The 19892-nt window shown below is 32.3% G+C and overlaps 1 protein-coding gene across 4 annotated transcripts in view; it reads left to right on the forward strand.

Moving 5' to 3' along the window:
* Nucleotides 1-3642: 3642 nt before the first annotated feature.
* LOC108551429 (SNF4/AMP-activated protein kinase gamma subunit) overlaps nucleotides 3643-19892 on the forward strand; it is a 100429-nt gene continuing 84179 nt past the window's right edge. For 2 of the 4 annotated variants that reach the window (XM_017905593.1, XM_017905591.1), the window contains exon 1: nucleotides 14127-14938. Coding sequence is in view for 2 of the 4 variants with exons in the window: in XM_017905594.1 (XP_017761083.1) it covers nucleotides 3726-3743; nucleotides 4074-4289; nucleotides 13493-13532 (274 nt within the window). In the remaining 2 variants the exon portion in view is untranslated. Of the gene's footprint in view, nucleotides 3744-4073; nucleotides 4290-8469; nucleotides 8619-13153; nucleotides 13369-13492; nucleotides 13533-14126; nucleotides 14939-19892 lie in introns of those variants that run through there. The other 2 variants (XM_017905594.1, XM_017905596.1) reach the window with 2 other exon arrangements.

Genomic DNA, 19892 nt, shown 5'->3' on the forward strand with positions numbered 1-19892 from the left:
TAATCGTATCTATAGAATTCATCAGGAGATCGTTATCTGTGTGAAACGTCTGTGCGAATATAAAACGAGCAGCAGGTCAGTTACAGTAGACCTTGATTGTTGTTCATTGGAGATATTCCAATTGATTTTTCAATATAATTGGCGGTATTCCAAGAATTTGTGCAACATGGCACATGGATGACGAGAAACAATGTTTTATCTCTCTCGTCCAACAGATTCTCCGAAATCAGAAGAATTTTCAATTAACTCTGCAACGATAAGTCAGATGAAAATTATTTCTCGGTAATAAATTAATAAATTAATAAATATTCGTTTGCACTAAGAAATATGCTATTAATTTCTGCTATTAATTTCTTTTATTTAGAAAAGAATTTCAATTCTCGTCTCGTTATCTGAAGAAACAGAAAATTAATTCCTGACGATTAATTTCAAATTATTACCAAATTATTATATTACTATTGTGATAAAATCCGATTTATAGAGGTTGAACTTTTAACTTTGATTATATTTTATTCCCTTGCGGTACAAATGGACGGGGGCTTGAGTTTTCTGAGATGGGTGATGCAGACATCGGATTGTCGACAGAGTGTGTCCCCTCGAACCCTTCAGCCAGGTTCTTATAGACCCTATGACGACCCATTGCGTCACTCAGTCTGCTTCGAAAATTGATAAGCTTGATGGTTCCTCCAGGCAAACATAGATCCCTATGCAGGGTGACACCATTCAAATAAAGTCTCCTCTCAAGCTATATTATTATTATTAAATTATAAATATATTTATATTCGCCTGTAAAGAAAATATCGGACCGAGGAGATTAAACAGAATTTCTGGCGATACTCTCGTTGTTTAAACAGTGAAATTTTCTCGAAATTCGGTTTCTCGAAATTTGATGTCAAGGATTCAAGGTTCAGTTGCCATTGGAATAGACGTCTGAGATATTTGTTTTTCCACATGGAAATAGTATTGATTGCAAAAGAAATACAAGAAAGAAAAATACACGAGTGTTGGTTGTTTGTATTGAAAACAATCAGAAATTTTCAATTTATCGTAGTACCAGGTCTTAAGGTTCGCTTCCGTGTACTTTTCCGCCGCTATAAAATACTAGGAACATTAGAGGAACAGCTGGCTCTACCAGATTTGGATTACAACTTGAGTTGTGTTTATCTTTTAATAGATTCACAACCGTGCAGCTATTTCGAAACACGTTCGGTGCTGTTTTATTGTTCTTTAAAAATTTACCATAACGTGTTAAATTCAACCCGATAAGCTGTAATAAAAATGGAGATTAACGAGGTAGATGAAGAGCTGTAGCAGGCTCACCCTTTCTAGGGTGGTAAAATGTGTACAGCCATAAATACATTCTTTAGACCACATTTTTTTAGACCATTTAAAATTCCCATCTAATTTATATTTTCTATCTCGTACCAGAGCTTAAATAATGAAATTTATACTAATTATATATTACACAAAATCAGAAAAATTGCAATAATTGTGATTAACGTATTGACTGTTAACCACAATTGTTCAGATTATTAAAATAAAGTATATACCATTGACTTAAACAATTTTGAATATAGATAACTAGACTATATTGTGAAATAAAAAAGATACTATTTAAAATTATTTTTTTTTGTTGTATAAATTCCAAATATTTTTTGCTAATCTAATTTATATTTTCTATCCCATGCCATGACTTAAATAATAAAATTCATATTAATTATATATTACGCAAAATCAGAAAAATTGCAATAATTGTGATTAACGTATTGACTGTTAACCACAAGTGTTCAGATTATTAAAACAAGATATATACCATCGATTTAAAAAATTTGTAACATAGATAAATTAGACTACTTTGTGAAATAAAAAAGATACTATTCAAAATTGTTATTTCTTTTTTGTTGTATAAATTTCAAATCATTTATTGCTATCTAATTTATATTTTCTATTCCATACCATAACTTAAATAATGAAATTCATATTAATTATATATTATACAAAATCACAAAAATTGCAATACTTGTGATTGTATTGACTATCAACCATAAGTGTTCAGATTATTAAAGTAAGATATATACCATCGACTTAAACAATTTTGAACATAGATAGATTAGACTATATTGTGAAATAAAAAAAATTTTATTCAAAATTATTTTTTTTTCTTTTTTTTTGTTGTATAAATTCCAAATATTTTTTGTAATTTGTCCATGATAATATTTTCATTGAAGTTCCATTACGAAATACCTTCTTTGGGAGGTACTATGCTTAACACGTTAAGATTTTAATTAAAATATGATATATTACAAAAATGATATAGCATGGTGTACTATATCATATAAAATCTGTATGGTAGTCGAAAAATGAAATAAAATATTTAATGATATTTCTCAAAATTGACGAGTGCGATGTATCCGTCACTGATAAAGATGCGAGCATGTTCGCGATTGTCTACGATAAAACTCTATTCGTTCACCATTTCAAAGTCGATATCTCGAGAGATACCTGCTCTATCGGGTAAGACACGTGAGCGTGTCAAAATTTCCTCTTGCAAGATACTTTGCAAGAAAGCCATCGAATGATAATCTAGCTAAATATAAATCGTTGTATCAACTAGCTCTCTTGATTAAACAACCGTATCTAATCGTCGTATTGTGTCGCTTTAGATCCAGGAACAATAAAATTTTATTACAACTTTATTTCCACTAATTTTTCTAAGTGTCACCCAGTGGGTATTGGACGAACAATCCGCCTAGTCACTGATAAATTCTTTCCCGCGAAGGGACATTTCGTGTCGAGATAAGGAATGATGTAATGAACAGGTGATAACGATTCGCTGCGATTTGGAATAATAAAAAGTTAGATATATAGTGAAAATGTATGAGAATTCCAATAGGCAGGGTAGGTGAATTAGTGTTAGGGATCAAAATTATCAGATAATTTTATAGGATTATTGAATATTTATTAGAATAATAAAAAGTTAGATATATAGTGAAAATAAATGAGAATTCCAATAGCCAGAGTAGGGGATCAATTAGTGTTGGGGATCAAAATTATCAGATAATTTTATAGGATTATTGGATATTTATTAGGATAAAGCTAAGATAAAATGTGAGAAAAGAAGTAAAAATATACAAGCGATTGAAGTTCCAATATTAAATGCTGTTTACGTTAGCTGTATCCGTGTAATGATCATTATATTCATTTTTACAGGAACTTGGATCGCAACCATTGCCAACGATCGTAACCGAAGATACAGATACCTCAGGTCATGGCTCTCACGATCAAGGTCATAGGCCACGTGCAGGTAAGGTGATCGTATTTTATCGCATGATATCGTGGTTAAGTTCCTTACGAGATTTTGCTGTTATATTATTTACCTGACGAATCTGCTTTTATTCGCAATAGGAACATGGGGTTCGCATTCGAGAACTATCAGGAAACCAACTTCGGGGAGCGCCCCTGGATCTGGGAAGTCAACACCCCTTCCTCAACAAGCAGAACCTTCGAGTTCTTCAAGTTCAAGCAAAGGTGGCAAAAAAGCTTCTGGCACGCGCTCTGGCTCTACCAGTCGCAGTAATAGCCGTAGTAATAGCGCAGAACGCAGAAGAAGCGGAGGCACTGTTGATGACACGGCCAGTCCGACTAAAAAGCCAGCACTTTTCGATGCGTTTAGACCGAGAAGTAAATCCGATGCTGGCAAAAGAAAGCCCAGTATTATAGCGAATATGAAGAGTGCCGTGCAGGTACAATGACACTTCTGTCTCGTTTGGCTAAAATCAGTTGGCTGTTTGGCATCATTTTTAGGATTGAGAAAGAAGTTACAAGTGACTTCCTTGTAGCATTAATTTCATTATATTTGGATGGTTGAATATAGAGCACCGTGTATATGTTTAGCACAGACATCATTTTATTCGAAAATTATATAAGTTGTAAGCTGCAATATTAGATGTAAAACGTAGGAAGCAGCAAATTTATTTTGATAGCCAATTGATTTTGGATAGAGAATGAATTTACTTATATTAAAAATGTAAGGTTATGTTGTTGTATTAAATGGATACTATTGAATTCTGCAGCATTCTTTATATAGAGGCTCGCATGGAAGTTCATCGACAGATGTACATACAGATAAGGATCACCACAGAGAGAACAAGGATCATAAGGAAAGTAAAGAACCTATGGGGCGACCTCGAGCAGGTTCGGAAAGTAGCAGAAATCCTGTTAGCAAAGTTATGGATCTCATTAGGCACAGGAGCCACAGTGCACTTAGTGCGGAGGATAAACGAAAAGCGGTGAGCAACTTGAATATATCCTATTTTAAAAAATTAATATCTTTTCTCTTTCATGTGTTCTGTAAAGTTATATCATTCAGGCGAAGAACATACCTGGCAATTATGCTTAGTATGTATATACTTACCGACCTAACGTTAAAATAGATTTCTATTTTATCAGTATGAATAATAGTTGGTAAGTGTCTTCTTTCCACCTAAAACAAAATATGGAATAGATACGTTTATCAAAATCATGTTTGTCCAACTCAGGTGAAAGCAAAAAAGATAAAGTAATGGATAATTTACATTTTGCAAAATTTAATCGAAGAAAATTGTACCTGTGGTAGCTGTTAAACTGTAATACAAGTATTGTATGGCTCTTGGATTGAAGTCGTCTCCCAAAAATTTCTTTTTGGAAAACGATGCCAATTACCAGATCTCACAACCTGCCTATGGCTTCACTAATTGTAAGATATTTTATCTCAATCGACTGATATTTCCAAAATTCTACAAAAATCAAGAATCATAAAATTTCCAAATTCACTGTTTAGAATCATAGAGTGCATGACAAGACCTCTGACATTGTGCACGATCGGTATTTCAGAATCCGCAACACGAGATCTTACAAAGTGACAAATCTATACTCTAATTCATTTATGTTTCTTTCAATTCGTTTGTAAGTAAGAAATACAATTTTCTACGATAAATATGACTTTGAAACTAAGTAACACAAGGAGTAATAAATACATTCCTCGCTTGTTCTGCACTCTGTTACTAAATACATATATAAAATGCAACGTATATGCATTTAATCTTTTCTATTTCACTTTATCATTTCTCTTTCATTTCATTGTGCAATCTTATTCCCTTCAAGCTTACTAATTGCTCTTCTCAGGTTACTAATTACACATATAATATGTCATTTAAAAAGCAAATTACTAACTCCAAAACTAAACTCTTAGGACGAATTCCTATTGACCATGTTCATCTCTGTTCCAACCAGAGGACAGAAAATCCCACTATGTACCTGGTTTCAGTGTTCTGTCCTCGACGAAGCGTAACTCTTAGTAACGAACAACCACTGCTGGTTCGTCCTAACAATAGTATCTCGGCGAACAAAAGGATGATCTCTGAAAGCAGAGAACACATGTTTTGACGTCGACGATTATACGTCTTCATCTTTTCTTCATACAATTCGGCTGACTATTATGCTAGAAAACCTTGTCTCTTTTACTGCTCTTATAATTATTCTACTCTTATTTATGCTGTCATTTTCTTCTGTATTTTTCTCCTTACATACACCTGTTATTATTTATGTTATCCTATAAAAAGTTGAATTTAAATTGCAACGTTAATTGGTATTTATTTTGAATGTACTAATAACAGTACAAAAAGCAGAGTTTTGTATTAAAGTAGAGGATCCGTTGGTCGAACAACGACGGTTCTCGTAATGAAGTCGTAAACAGCATCTGTTCAAACATTAAAGTCACTAACTCATGCCTCATCGCTGATTATTTTAATAAGTTCCTTCGCGAGGTTCTTATTTCTTTTTCTTCCCCCATAAAAGCCGAGTTTCAGACCTTGAGGATTTTTAGAACTTGGATATTTATCGTTAAAATTAACACTAATCTTCGTGTCGGAACTAACGAACCTAGTTTTTTTCCTGCATTTACTCCCGTGGTTCGCCTGTTAGTACGTGTTGCACAATAGTTAAACAAATAGTTGTAAGTTCATTGATTGCGTTTCTCGGTTACTTCGATTTCGACCAGTATTTTCGTATTTTATGTAAGCGCGGTTTGACCCTGAAATAATCTTACCCGGATAATGTTCAGCGAAATTCCCTTTCGTGTTTCAACATTCTTGGCCGTATGTCACATGACTCGTTAGCGCTGGAACCAGTTTCGTTTCTCTCACTGATCACAATACCGTAACAAATTTCGTTACTTTGTCTCGAGATTTACTCCTGACTCTTGCGATTAAACCACGTTACTCGGATCTCGTTTGTTCTTTTGTGTCAACTTTTTGATATATAGAAATATCGTTGAATCGTGTATCATTAATGCACGTTACCTCGAATTTGATTTGTTTTGCTCGAAAATTCTTTCGTGTAAGTTTCGCAAGGGATAATTTAATTTACCGTGTCCTAACTTTAAATTACCTCGACGAAAAATGTCGACATTGAATTATTTTATTTTAACGTAGATTATTTTTGGTAGGGGAGGAGGAACATGACGTCATGTTATGGAATTTCTTTTGCAGTGAAAATTAGTAATTATTATTAATATTAAAAATTAATATTCTTGATAATCGTTATGATATTAAAAATTAGTAGTTCCAATAAATATCATTAGTATTCAAAATTAGTATCCTTGTTAATCATTATTAATATTGGAAATTAATATTCTAAATAATTTTAATTAATACTAAATATTAATATTCTCCATAAATATTATTAATATTAAAAATTGTTATTATTAGAAATTAGTATTCCTAACAATTACAAAAATTAGTATTGTCAATAATTACCAATAATTATAATTATTCCTAACAGTAAGTATTTTTAACAATTGCAAAAATTAATATTGTCAATAATCACCAATAATTATAATTATCCCTAACCATAACAGTAACAATAAGTATTTCTAACAATTGCAAAAATTAATATTGTCAATAATCACCAATAATTATAATTATCCCTAACCATAACAATAACAATAAGTATTTCTAACAATTGCAAAAATTAATATTGTCAATAATCACCAATAATTATAATTATCCATAACAATAACAATAAAATTATTCCTAACAGTAAGTATTTTTAACAATTGCAAAAATTAATATTGTCAATAATCACCAATAATTATAATTATCCCTAACCATAACAGTAACAATAAGTATTTCTAACAATTGCAAAAATTAATATTGTCAATAATCACCAATAATTATAATTATCCCTAGCAATAACTATAAAAATAAGTATTTCTAACAATTGCAAAAATTAATATTGTCAGTAATCAATCACCAATAATTACAATTATTCCTAACAATAACAATATCTAACAATAAGTATTTTTGACAATTGCAAAAATTAATATTGTCAATAATCACCAATAATTACAATTATTCCTAACAATAAGTATTTTTGACAATTGCAAAAAGTAATATTGTCAATAATCACCAATAATTATAATTATCCCTAACAATAACAATAACAATAAGTATTTCTAACAATTGCAAAAATTAATATTGTCAGTAATCAATCACCAATAATTACAATTATTCCTAACAATAACAATATCTAACAATAAGTATTTTTGACAATTGCAAAAATTAATATTGTCAATAATCACCAATAATTACAATTATTCCTAACAATAAGTATTTTTGACAATTGCAAAAAGTAATATTGTCAATAATCACCAATAATTATAATTATCCCTAACAATAACAATAACAATAAGTATTTCTAACAATTGCAAAAATTAATATTGTCAATAATCACCAATAATTACAATTATTCCTAACAATAACAATAACAATAAGTATTTCTAACAATTGCAAAAATTAATATTGTCAATAATCACCAATAATTATAATTATCCCTAACCATAACAATAACAGTAAATATTCCTAACAATTACAAAAATTAGTATTGTCAATAATCACCAATAATTATAATTATTCCTAAAAATAACAATAACAATAACAGTAAATATTCCTAACAATTACAAAAATTCGTATTGTCAGTAATCACGAATAATTACAGTTAATGTTAATATTATTAAAAATTGATCTCATAGGTCCAAACCATGGCCCAAAATAATTAGCTATCGTTAATTAGCGTTCGATACGAATTCCTCGTTCACTCCCTAGGACAGAACTTCGCACGTTTCTCTCAGCCAATAGAATTTTTCCTTCGCTTCTAATATCTTTTCCATCGCGTGTTCACGGTCAGGTTAATTATAATTTTTCATTAGCCAGGAATCAGTTCGATATGCAAATAGAGTTCGCGGGGCAGGTGGTTCAAATATCTACAGTAGTCGTTGAGATTTTGGTGGGAGTCACAAGTGTGCATGTGTGTGCGGGCATATGTAAGCGGCATAGAGGCGCGTATGTGTGTGCGTGTGTGTGTTTGCGCGAGCACAGAGCGGAGAAAAAGACGGATTCAAAGGCGCGTTTTTCACTCAGTGAGCCACGGAACTTGCAACGTCGAAGGTGCTAGGAAAACGCGCGCATATTTTCATCTGCGAATCGCGTGTGTGCGTTCGTAACCGATCCGTTCGTTTCGCTCGCTCGAGTCCCATTTTCCACGGAAAATTAACAGTGCCTCGTGATAGTGAAATTCGTTCGGTAACACCCATCATCGTAATCACATCCATTTCTACACGTTATGCAATAACTGTCGTCGTTTAAATTAAAAATCGTATCGTCATGCTTCTTCCGCCTTTCGACCGATAACTCCGAAGTTCATGACGTGGATCACCAAGTAGTGGAATGTTGACAGTATTTCTTGGAAAATTCGAAATATTTCCTCGCTATTAACTACTATATAGTAATACGATCTTTATTATTTACTATTCGACACTGCTTCCATATTTTTGCAACGATGTCGTATCTTTAGTTGCCGTATCTTTGGTTGTCGTGGTATGTGTTTACTTTTGTTTAGGTATTTAGGTAGTATTACCCTATTTTATCGTGACGCGCGTGTGCACGGAAATTAATACCAGAGGATTGTCGAATAGATTAAAAAATTAAGTCGTTATTAACGTGACCAAAAAATCATAAAATTTTATGCAATTCTGTCACGTTATTCTGTTATGAATATTAGGTCTCTTATATTAGGCCTCTATCTCCGTAAACCCACGTTCTTCAGCTTTTACTTAAAATCAAAGGATATTTTCTATTTAAGGAATTTCGCTTCTAGCGATTATTGCACGTAGCCAGTGACGCATGTGCTTTACAATGTATTCTAAACTCTTGCTTGATATTCCAAATCTTGAATACTTTACTGCACTTGCGCGTTTAAGGTTCACTCTCAATGCTTGTTCATAAAATTACGCCATTTTTAAAACCCCGCTTTTAACTCTTTATATACGAATATTTCGATATAAGCTGTCACAGTATATTTATTAGATACAATATCTCCAATGCTTAGACGAGAAATAATTTTATTATTTTTCTCGCTGCTTTTCATCGTTAATATTATTCGAAGAATATCTCTTAGTCTTCTTGTCGATAGTTTAAACGAACTAAGAATATTTACTTGTTTACCTCCTCTAAGGAAACTGAGAATTTTCGTTGCCTTAATCCCCGTAAGCAATCTAAGGATTTTTACCCGCTTACTTCCGGTGAGCGAATTAAGAATCTTTACTCGTGCACTCGCAGTAAACAAATTAAGGATTTTACCTGTTTACTTCCGGTAAGGAAATTAAGAATTTTTTCTCAGCTACTTCCGGCAAGGGAACTAAGAATCTTCACTCGTGCACTTCCGGTAAGAAAATTGAGAATTTTTAACCGTTTACTTCCGGTAAGGGAACTAAGAATCTTCACTCGTGCACTTCCGGTAAGAGAATTGAGAATTTTTACCCGTTTACTTCCGGTAAGGGAACTAAGAATCTTCACTCGTGCACTCGCAGTAAACAAATTAAGGATTTTACCTGTTTACTTCCGGTAAGGAAATTAAGAATTTTTTCTCAGCTACTTCCGGCAAGGGAACTAAGAATCTTCACTCGTGCACTTCCGGTAAGAAAATTGAGAATTTTTACCCGTTTACTTCCGGTAAGAAAATTGAGAATTTTTACCCGTTTACTTCCGGTAAGGGAACTAAGAATCTTCACTCGTGCACTTCCGGTAAGAAAATTGGGAATTTTTACCCGTTTACTTCCGGTAAGGGAACTAAGAATCTTCACTCGTGCACTTCCGGTAAGAGAATTGAGAATTTTTACCCGTTTACTTCCGGTAAGGGAACTAAGAATTCCTGCAGTCCATAAAGGATGAAAACCTGAGCACATGTTACGCAGCATTGTCATTGGACGAGTGACTGGACCTCAGTCATCCCTATATTTATTCGCCTTATTGAACGAAAAGAATCGTATAGTCGCAGTTTTCTTAACAGCTGCATAAAAGACGCTGAATGGTAACTTACGGTCACGGAGTATGTCTCGAGTTCATTGACGAAGCTTCTCCCTATTGTTCGGTTCTTCTAAATTGAAAGCTAGCAGTTTTCATGCTACTCTTCTTCGTCCTCTTTTCCTTCAGTTTCTTCGTCGATCCGAGCCTCGGACCGTAATACTCGAAGCACCTTACGTGCTCGATTTCGATGGTAGTCTCTCGTGATTTCGTCATTTTTCAGCATCGTGACGAGACAATTGCAGACATGCGATGTAATTTGAGCAATGTTTACGTTGCTACGCTGTGGAATGTTTACTCGAGAGATACGATCGGATAGAAATATTTTGCATTTCACTCTGTTGCACCTTTGCTCTGCTTATCGCGATCTAATTGGACCGAGGGAGAGAAAAATTTCTGGAAATTTTTCATCCTACCCTGTTTGGCAACCTAGATCCATTGTCTTCGCAGCGAACTATGCCGTGCATATCTTCTCTCTTTTTTCCTCTCTCTTCTCGTTTTTTTCTTTTTTTTTTTTTTTTTTTTTTTTTTATCAGACGATTTATGGAAGCGATAACCTGTGTAAATCGAGAGCGAGACGAAGAGATCATTTGCATAACATTGGATCGAACGATCGACGATGTTTTTATCAATTTGCGTTATATTTTTCACGCTGCTCCTTCTTAACCGGATTTTTGTTTACTTGCCTGAAGGCCTCGCTAATTACGATACTTCTTTTTCTTCTCTTTCACGTGCAATGGGAATTAATGCTTGTTATAAATAGAGTACATCATCGGGTGAACTGTAAAAGTACAGAGAAAAATATTCATTCTCCAAAGGAAATGAGAAAAGAAAATGGAAAAAATTTGAGAAATTTAAAAATGATATAAAAATAGATATAAAAATGTAATATATACTTGAATATTATTATTTGATAAATAATTTAAACGATCCAAAGGAAATGAAAAAAGAAAATGGAAAAAATTTGAGAAATTTAGAAATGATATAAAAATAGATATAAAAATATAATATATACCTGAACATTATTATTTGATCAATTATTTGAACTTGTCTTATTATGATATTGATAGTGCCAGAAAAATTGCAAAAATAATGCAGACAGTGGGACACAGTATTCTCTCCTTAATAGTTACTTTTATTACGTATGCTCTGTTTATTGCTTTCCATTATCAGTTACAGTTTCACCATACAAGGATCTCTGTAGTGGTATTGTCATCGTCATTAAAATTTGTAATGCCTGTAAAAATATCGATACAAATTATTTTCACTATAAACTTAGAGTAGTTCAGAAATTAATATTTTCTTGGACGAGTGTGTAATAGAAAATCTCTGTAGTGGTATTGTCATTAAAATTTTTAGTGGTATTGTCATTAAAATTTTATAGCGGTATTGTCATCGTCATTAAAATTTGTAATGTCTGTAGAAATATCGATGCAAATTATTTTTGCAAAAAGTTAGAGTAGTTGAAAAATTAATATTTTCTTGGACGAGTGTGTAATAGAAAATCTCTGTAATGGTATTATCATTAAAATTTTGTAGCGGTATTGTCATCGTCATTAAAATTTGTAATGTCTGTAAAAATATCGATATAAATTATTTTTGGTATAAAGTTAGAGTAGTTCAGAAATTAATATTTTCTTGGTCGAGTGTGTAATAGAAAAGGCAATCTTGCTATAGCGTAAATAAAGGCGTAAATTATACTACGAAGTGTTTATTTTCTACGTAGAAAATAGAAGCAAGAGAAATAATGTGTATTAAATTGTGAATGATTTTATAAATTAATCTGCTATGAATATCCAGATAAATTCAACTATGATAATGATGTAATGAGACGTTGGTGTCGTAATAGCATCTGTGTTTCATATCTGTTGCAGATGTCGTTACGTCAGATTATTCATTTACTTTTCATAGTAAAGTTATCATCGTAATCGAGAGAAAATTTTTGAAGAGAATTTCCAATTACTTGACAAATCTGCAATAATTTCATTTTAGAATAATTATATACTAATGATATCAATAATATTATAGTCATAATAAGTAATATAATACTATTATTATTATTATTATTATTATGCTAATAATTATTATAGTATTATTACTATTATTAGTATTATAGTATTATAGTAATATAATGCTATTATTATTATTATGATGCTAATAATTACTATATCAGTAAGCACGTAATACTTATTATACCAATTATTCATTCACAACTAAATTTAGTACAAGGCTGAAATTAGCCTGACCTAATTGAGGCAGATACAGCTTTACTTTAAAATTAATTCACATTTAATGCATGGAATATGGCAAATATTATCACAAGAGATAATAAAAACACACCACCACTTAAGAATGTAAAGCGTGCAGGCAGAGTTATTGTATTTTAGGGCTCAGTTCTTATCGTTATTTAGTGTACAATGCTCTTGATATCACGGGTAATGGATAAGTTTCCTTTTGTCGTGTTAATATTTGCGATGAACCGATTTTAATAGTAACGTACGAACCATATTCGAGAAATATTTATTTCCTTCGTGCATGACTATTCATAGATGCAACGTTTCGTTTCCGGTTTAGCGTGATGAATTGTTAATGCAATTTCACCGAAAACAATAACGTTCAGTCGACCTTCTGATTATTGTTATTTAGCTTCCTTTGTTTCTTCTATTCTGCTCGTTCGCGACAGAAAGCAGTAATTTCCATCTTGAAATTGTTTGAAACGTGATATACGTAACTTATTTGACTACCTTGCTCTACAGAGAAATACAGCGAATATTTTATATCACCAGACTTGAAGTTATATGATTATGTGATACTGTGTTAGTGCGTAAAAACTTGAAAGTGCAATATGTCTTCGTATTTTCGATGGATAAAAGGTGGAAAGAAGGATGATTACTTTGGGGCAAAACCAAGAAGTCGTTCTTTGGATTCGAAGAGCCTGGAAGCATCGGGAATACGATTAATTCTTCAAAATGTACTTAAAATTTGCATTTTTTATTATATATGATTATAATATAATTGTTCATTTAAATGCATTATTTACCTTTATGTTATTTGCATTGAAATCTAATTGAAACAATCATTTGTTTCTATTGCAGAGAACTGCAGCTCAACATCAAACCCAAGCAGCCTCACAGGGTAAGTATAAGTATGTTGTACATTTAACTAGATTTAGAATCGAGTGTCTGATTATTCTCGGCTATATAAACACTGAGGCAATAAAGATGATACATACATGTGTCAAGATAACTGAGAAGTGTCTCTGTCTGATAGCGTCTGAAAAATAACATTACGTGCTTCTCAGTTCTTGTGTACAACATTGTGACACTTGTAGTGTATAATCAATTATGCAAACAAAGGTGCGCATGGTAGTATAATATTTGAAATAATTTTTCTTATTCAAAACAAGGCTGCCATGTTGCAATATATTTAAATCGTATCTAATACGTTTTATTTCTTTTCATAACAATCGTCGCATCACAATCACGAAGTAATGTTACATAAACACGTATTACAATTATTTCTCAAGATGCAGATACGTACCTGATATATTTTGTTTACGTTTCAAAATATCAGACTTTCTTATCTTGCGGGATAAAACACTTCGTGGTGGTTCATGGCGCCTCCGCTAGATGTCGACTCCGAAGTCGTAGTTAATATGGCGCGTACATTCCGAAGCACGTAGGTTGGCCAATGCTGGCGGGACTTGCGCGTCAGAAGGTTTTTGTACCGCAACGCGTACGGTGGCACGTGCTTGAAAGTTACTCACTTCGTGTTCACTCAGCAGCTTAACGATCAATGCCCGCGATTCTTTGAAACCTCGCATCATTATCGAGATCGTGCTCGAGCCACGGACCGTTCTTAACCTACAATCGCGCTCAATTAACACGCCGACGAGTGTTGAAAAGTCATACGTGCGAAATGTAACGTAGCGTCGGGGAATTTACACGAGATTAGTGTATGGCAGCTGTAACGATACTCTTTTTTCCCTTATACTCTTATGCCTAGTTTCTTCGGTAATATCAACGAACGAATGGCTGTTCAAACGGATTGCAACGAGAACGTGTCAGTAACGACGCGACCTGCGTTCGTAAATGTAAACATTATTGTGTGTTGCGTGTTATCCTGCGGCAAGTGTGTATTAGAACCGGTACTTTTGTGGTCGCTAGTCGAACATCGGTAATTTTTTCTTCTTGATGAAACTTTCATCGATAACAATTATTTCGTTCGCTACGCAAACTGGCTTAATGGTGCTTCCAATCAGTGCTTTAAGGAATTTCCATGTATATCCGAGAAGCGTTCGAATCGTTGATTTTCCATGAAATGACAGCCTTTAATTTACATTGAATCAAACTTCTTGGGCAAGTGATTGTGATGATTTTCCTTACGTAGAAAGGATTCTGCTTCTACTTACACGTAAACGGTGCCCGTGTTTTTAAAGTGATAAGAACCATCAAGCATTGGACAAATGCATATACTGTGAAGTGCAGTGTATAATTTATAAGAAAGGAAACTCAACGCATCGTTTACCACTGCAACAGTTGGTAAGTGTTTTCTCTGTTTTTACAACTGGTTTATGATAATCTTTCCTACTGATCGAGAGACGTGGACGTTTATTCGATGAAATAAGCATCGGTAATACTACCTTGAAGGTTTGAAACGTTTTACTGTTGTGTCATGCGTTTATCTTCTATGTATTATCATTCGCAGCGTAAAGTCCGCATGAAAATAAAATCGAATCGAATATAATATGCATAACATCGCGTTTTGGGAAAACCGTAATATCGAGTACGTCAAATATCACCGTTATTTAAATATTCATTACAGTTTACGATGTTAATTAGGTAATACGCAATAAAACAATGCCGAATAAATCTTCACAGAATCGGACGCATAGGGACATTAAACATAACCTAGTCTACGTCGAATTTTTCTCATTCAGATTTTAAAAATTATTTAAATCCTGAATTCTTTTCTAACCTTACATTTAAAAAATGCTAATTTTCTAGTAATTTCTACTTTCGTAATTTTGTTTCGATTTTTGTCTGTAGCAATACGTACAAAAATTGAGTCATTCCAAAATTCTTGGCGAATGTTGTAATCGTACTAGTAGTATGTGCCACATGAATGTACTGCAAATTTAAGATACTTCATTTTCTTTTTTCTCGTTGTGCTTCGGCCATTCCGACACGTGCGTGGTTATACAAGAATAAATAAGAGGCAAAAAAGTAACTAGCAGGTTTGGAAACTTATCGTTTTCAAGTCTCGGATTAAATTCGGGCATGTCATAAAATCTTTCTCTCGGTTTATTTATTTCGCTGAAACAAGATTGGATTGATATTTAAGTTCATTGAAAAATGTACACATGTCACGTGCATCTAGGGACATTACTGCTCGCGCAATTTACATTTGTAGCTCGTTGCAGTTTTATAACACAATTCTTTTCTTTTATTTTATACTTACACATCTCAAGGTCACGTGGTATAGAGGGTTAAAAATTCACCTTGAGATTCCTCGCAGAGTGCAAAGAGCAACAAAATACCTAGTTCCGTTTAGAGTCACATTAATGAGCTTAGGGGATAAACATGCTTCTTAGCGTGCTTTTCAAGAGCTTTCAAGCTTTGTTCTCTATATCTTCCCGTGTTTAAAAGTTTGTGCAAGCTATACACTTATTTTCTACCTCTTTCCAAAATTCATTCCATACAATCATAAATAATTAAAATAGCCGTGTATTAATCTTATCATAGAGTTGATAATGAATTTTAAGAAAGGTTAAGATTTCCCTGCACTCGATAATTATCTCAACTCGTTACAATCAGTTAAACGCTGAATCATCAAATAATATAGAATATTATTTTCGAAGTAATTATAATATAGGAATTAAATATAGATATTCAAATGAATATTTAAATGAACGTATTTAATTGCATTAATGTATATTTAAATATTTAATTAATGTTCAAACGAATTATTCGTATCCTTGAATTCTTCATTTTCAATTAATCGAAATTGCGCGTGTGTTTTTTGCTCGAGTTTAATTTATGCAGGAAACGTAGCCTGAAGCACTTTTCGGATAGATAATCAGAAAATTAGAATTAATATCATCGTTGCATTTGGTATTAGCCATGTTTTAATTCTATTCCAACCGTTAATATACTTTTATCGGCGTAGATTTTTAGAGTTGGGTTACTGACCTAGTTGATATTAGTTTTATGACGAACATTGTACGCGATAGTTCTAACAAACTTTTTCTCTGTGTTTGCCGTTACGAAATTAGAAGTGGTAACTAGTGCTCGTTACGGTCCATCTCTTTTTTCCATTTTTTTTTTTTTTGCTTCCTTTTTTCGCAAGATGTAGGTCAGTTAAGGAAATCGGCTCAAATCAAGCTTTAAACTCCTAGGTACAAGTAATTACACAAAGCCATTTAAAAAGATACACTGCTTTACTTATTCGCAGGTTTTCGATTTAGGTTTATTTATTAATTTTATTCATGTTTCACGTTAATTCGATAATAACGCGTTTTATAAACTTTCTTAATATTTTTATTAATTTTTTAAAAATTATTATCGATATTGTTATTGTATATTAATTTTATTCATGTTTCACGTTAATTCGATAATAACGCGTTTTATAAACTTTCTTAATATTTTTATTAATTTTTTAAAAATTATTATCGATATTGTTATTGTATATTAATTTTATTCATGTTTCACGTTAATTCGATAATAACGCGTTTTATAAACTTTCTTAATATTTTTATTAATTTTTTAAAATTATTATCGGTGTTATGTTATTGTTATTTGATATTTAAATATAATTTCATAGGTATTTATAGTACATCGTTAATATTTTATGAAGTTTGTCGAAGATTCTGCATACGATAGTGATTTTTTTGAAGGATGCTGAATATTTATTGCAAATTTTTTGTTTTGTTGAAAAATATTTTCTGCACTCGTGAATTGAACATAAATTACCATTGAAAACAATTTCATTGAAAATACGAATATAATTCGTATATGCATATGTTACACGGTGTACAATGGATTAAAGGTAACAGTTGGAATATTCGTAACGTGATTAATAAGTTACTAGGTTTGGGATAAACCCAGACCATTAATAACGGTGAGAAATTGTGCGAACTTTCGACACGGCGTAGAATTAGCTTTCGGTTAATTACTTTCGTAGTTCAAAGGACAAATTTATGTAACGGTGAAGCAAATACAGGTCGATAATTAACGGATAAAATAGAGTAATTGCATTTTATGGATCGTATTCTTGTACGTATCTAATATTAGTTCGATTACTTGAGGTTTATCGAGATATCGATATTTAATTCTAGAAAATTATTTTAATTGGTAAAATAATTTATAAAATCTTTGACTTCGAGTTTCAAAAATTTTAGCTCGCGTCTGGGTGAAATTCGAACTACACGCGACTCGTTCACGGTAAAAGCTCATCTAAACACATTCAGCGAATCTTCAAATTTAGTTCTGTTTACAAGAAATACGGTATTTTAGTCGATGAAAAGAGTGTAGTTTATTCGAGAAGTTACATTGAGAAGGAGAAATATTCAAATGTTTTCGATATTAACTAAGTGTCTTAAATTATTCCATATAAAAATTCCAAGAAAAATTTAATTAAAAACATACAGAATAACGAAATATAAATAAAGAATGCTCTATTAGTTGAATTTATTTTTATTTCTTTATTACAAAATAATTTTAAGCTTTTGGGATATTGAAAAATCTACAAATTTGAATTTAAATGCGAAATCTTCTAAATCCAACATGTCGAGTATCAAAATTCAAAAATACCAATATGATTATATAAAAATTTCAGAAATTGGGATATAAAAATTCGAAATTACAGAAATAAGAGTGTGACGATATAAAAATTCGAAAATTCAAAAATAAGAGTATGGTGATATAAGAATTCGAAAATTCAAAAATAAGAGTATGGTGATATAAGAATTCGAAAATTCAAAAATAAGAGCATGACGATATAAAAATTCGAAAATTCAAAAATAAGAATATGATGATATAAAAATTCCAGAAACTGGGATACAAAAATTCGAAGACTCAAATATAAGGGCATGACGATATAAAAATTCGGAAATTCAAAAATAAGAGCATGACGATATAAGAATTCGAAAATTCAAAAATAAGAGCATGACGATATAAAAATTCGAAAATTCAAAAATAAGAATATGATGATATAAAAATTCCAGAAACTGGGGTACAAGAATTCAAAGATTCAAAAATAACACTTCGATATAAAAATTCCAAAAATTGGGATATAAAAAATTCTAAAATCCAAAAATATGAATATCAAGATGTAAAAATCCCCAAAAATCGAGGCATAGGAATTTTCAAATTCCTGAACCCCAATCTAAAAAAGGAAAAGGAAAATCAACAAATAAAATGAAAGCAAAGTACACAAAATGTAATAATTCTACGTTTGGAAATTTCGAAAATTCGTAGCTTAGAGAATCTCGGAATTAATTTTCTTCTCTATTACACTAACATCGATCTTGGATAACGGAAACCGAGATTCAGCAAGAATCGAAATTTGCATCGAAAGGAATTCTAACCAGAAACAAAGTGTTCCCACTGAAATGCAGTTCTCAAGAAGCAACGTACACGAGTTCTGGCAATGTTGCACGTGTTCGAAAGAACAATTGCCTTGAACTACAGATGCGGACATACAGCTGTGAGTTCAGGAGCTGGCACTTTTTGAGCAAAGACGAGGGCACAGAGAAGGGTGGGAACACACTTGCACTACTACTCGCAGATAACACTTAGGAGACATTGGTCTGTCGGTGAGTGAGTAGCGTGTAACTGTGGTGTATAAGCAGCCAATAGGAGCCGCATTCCTCCATTCTGCCAACTCCTCAGAACCCGACAATAGTGTTCGAAGGATAGTACAAGGTCACGCAGTGCAAGATCCCTCCTAAGCACAGGACCCCCTTTCTCATGGAATCCCTCCTTTTCTTCGGCTTTTATGTCCGTTGCTATTATGACGTACTGGACCACAGAGGGACTGCCTGTAATCAAGTTGCGTAGTAGCTTGGGAAGAAATCTCATGGAGGGGGTAAAATATGTGAAAATTCTTTTCTTTTCCCTTCAATTTCTCCTTTAATTTCTTATTTTCATTTATCGTCTTGACACTCGAACTACTGACTTGTTACGTGTAATTAGAGTGGGTAGAGAGTCACTGTCATGGTATATTTTAAGAAAATTCATTTGTCCAGAAAGTTTTAATTTTAATCAATGTTTGGGTACACAAACTTTTATCAAAATTAGGATTTTCTGGTAGGATGAATCCTTTTGCAGTATAGTGTACGAATATTTCTTCTACTCATTGGAGATAATAATAGCTAGAATGAAAATATAGTGTATATTATTTTATTACATCTTCGTCTTAATAGGAGTTAATATTTTTATTATTAAAATATTATTAATATTTTATATTATATTTTATATTAATATTACTAATATT

Source organism: Eufriesea mexicana, unplaced genomic scaffold (assembly GCF_001483705.2).
Source record: "Eufriesea mexicana isolate 0111107269 unplaced genomic scaffold, ASM148370v2 scaffold4094, whole genome shotgun sequence".
Classification (NCBI taxonomy): Eukaryota; Metazoa; Arthropoda; class Insecta; order Hymenoptera; family Apidae; genus Eufriesea; species Eufriesea mexicana.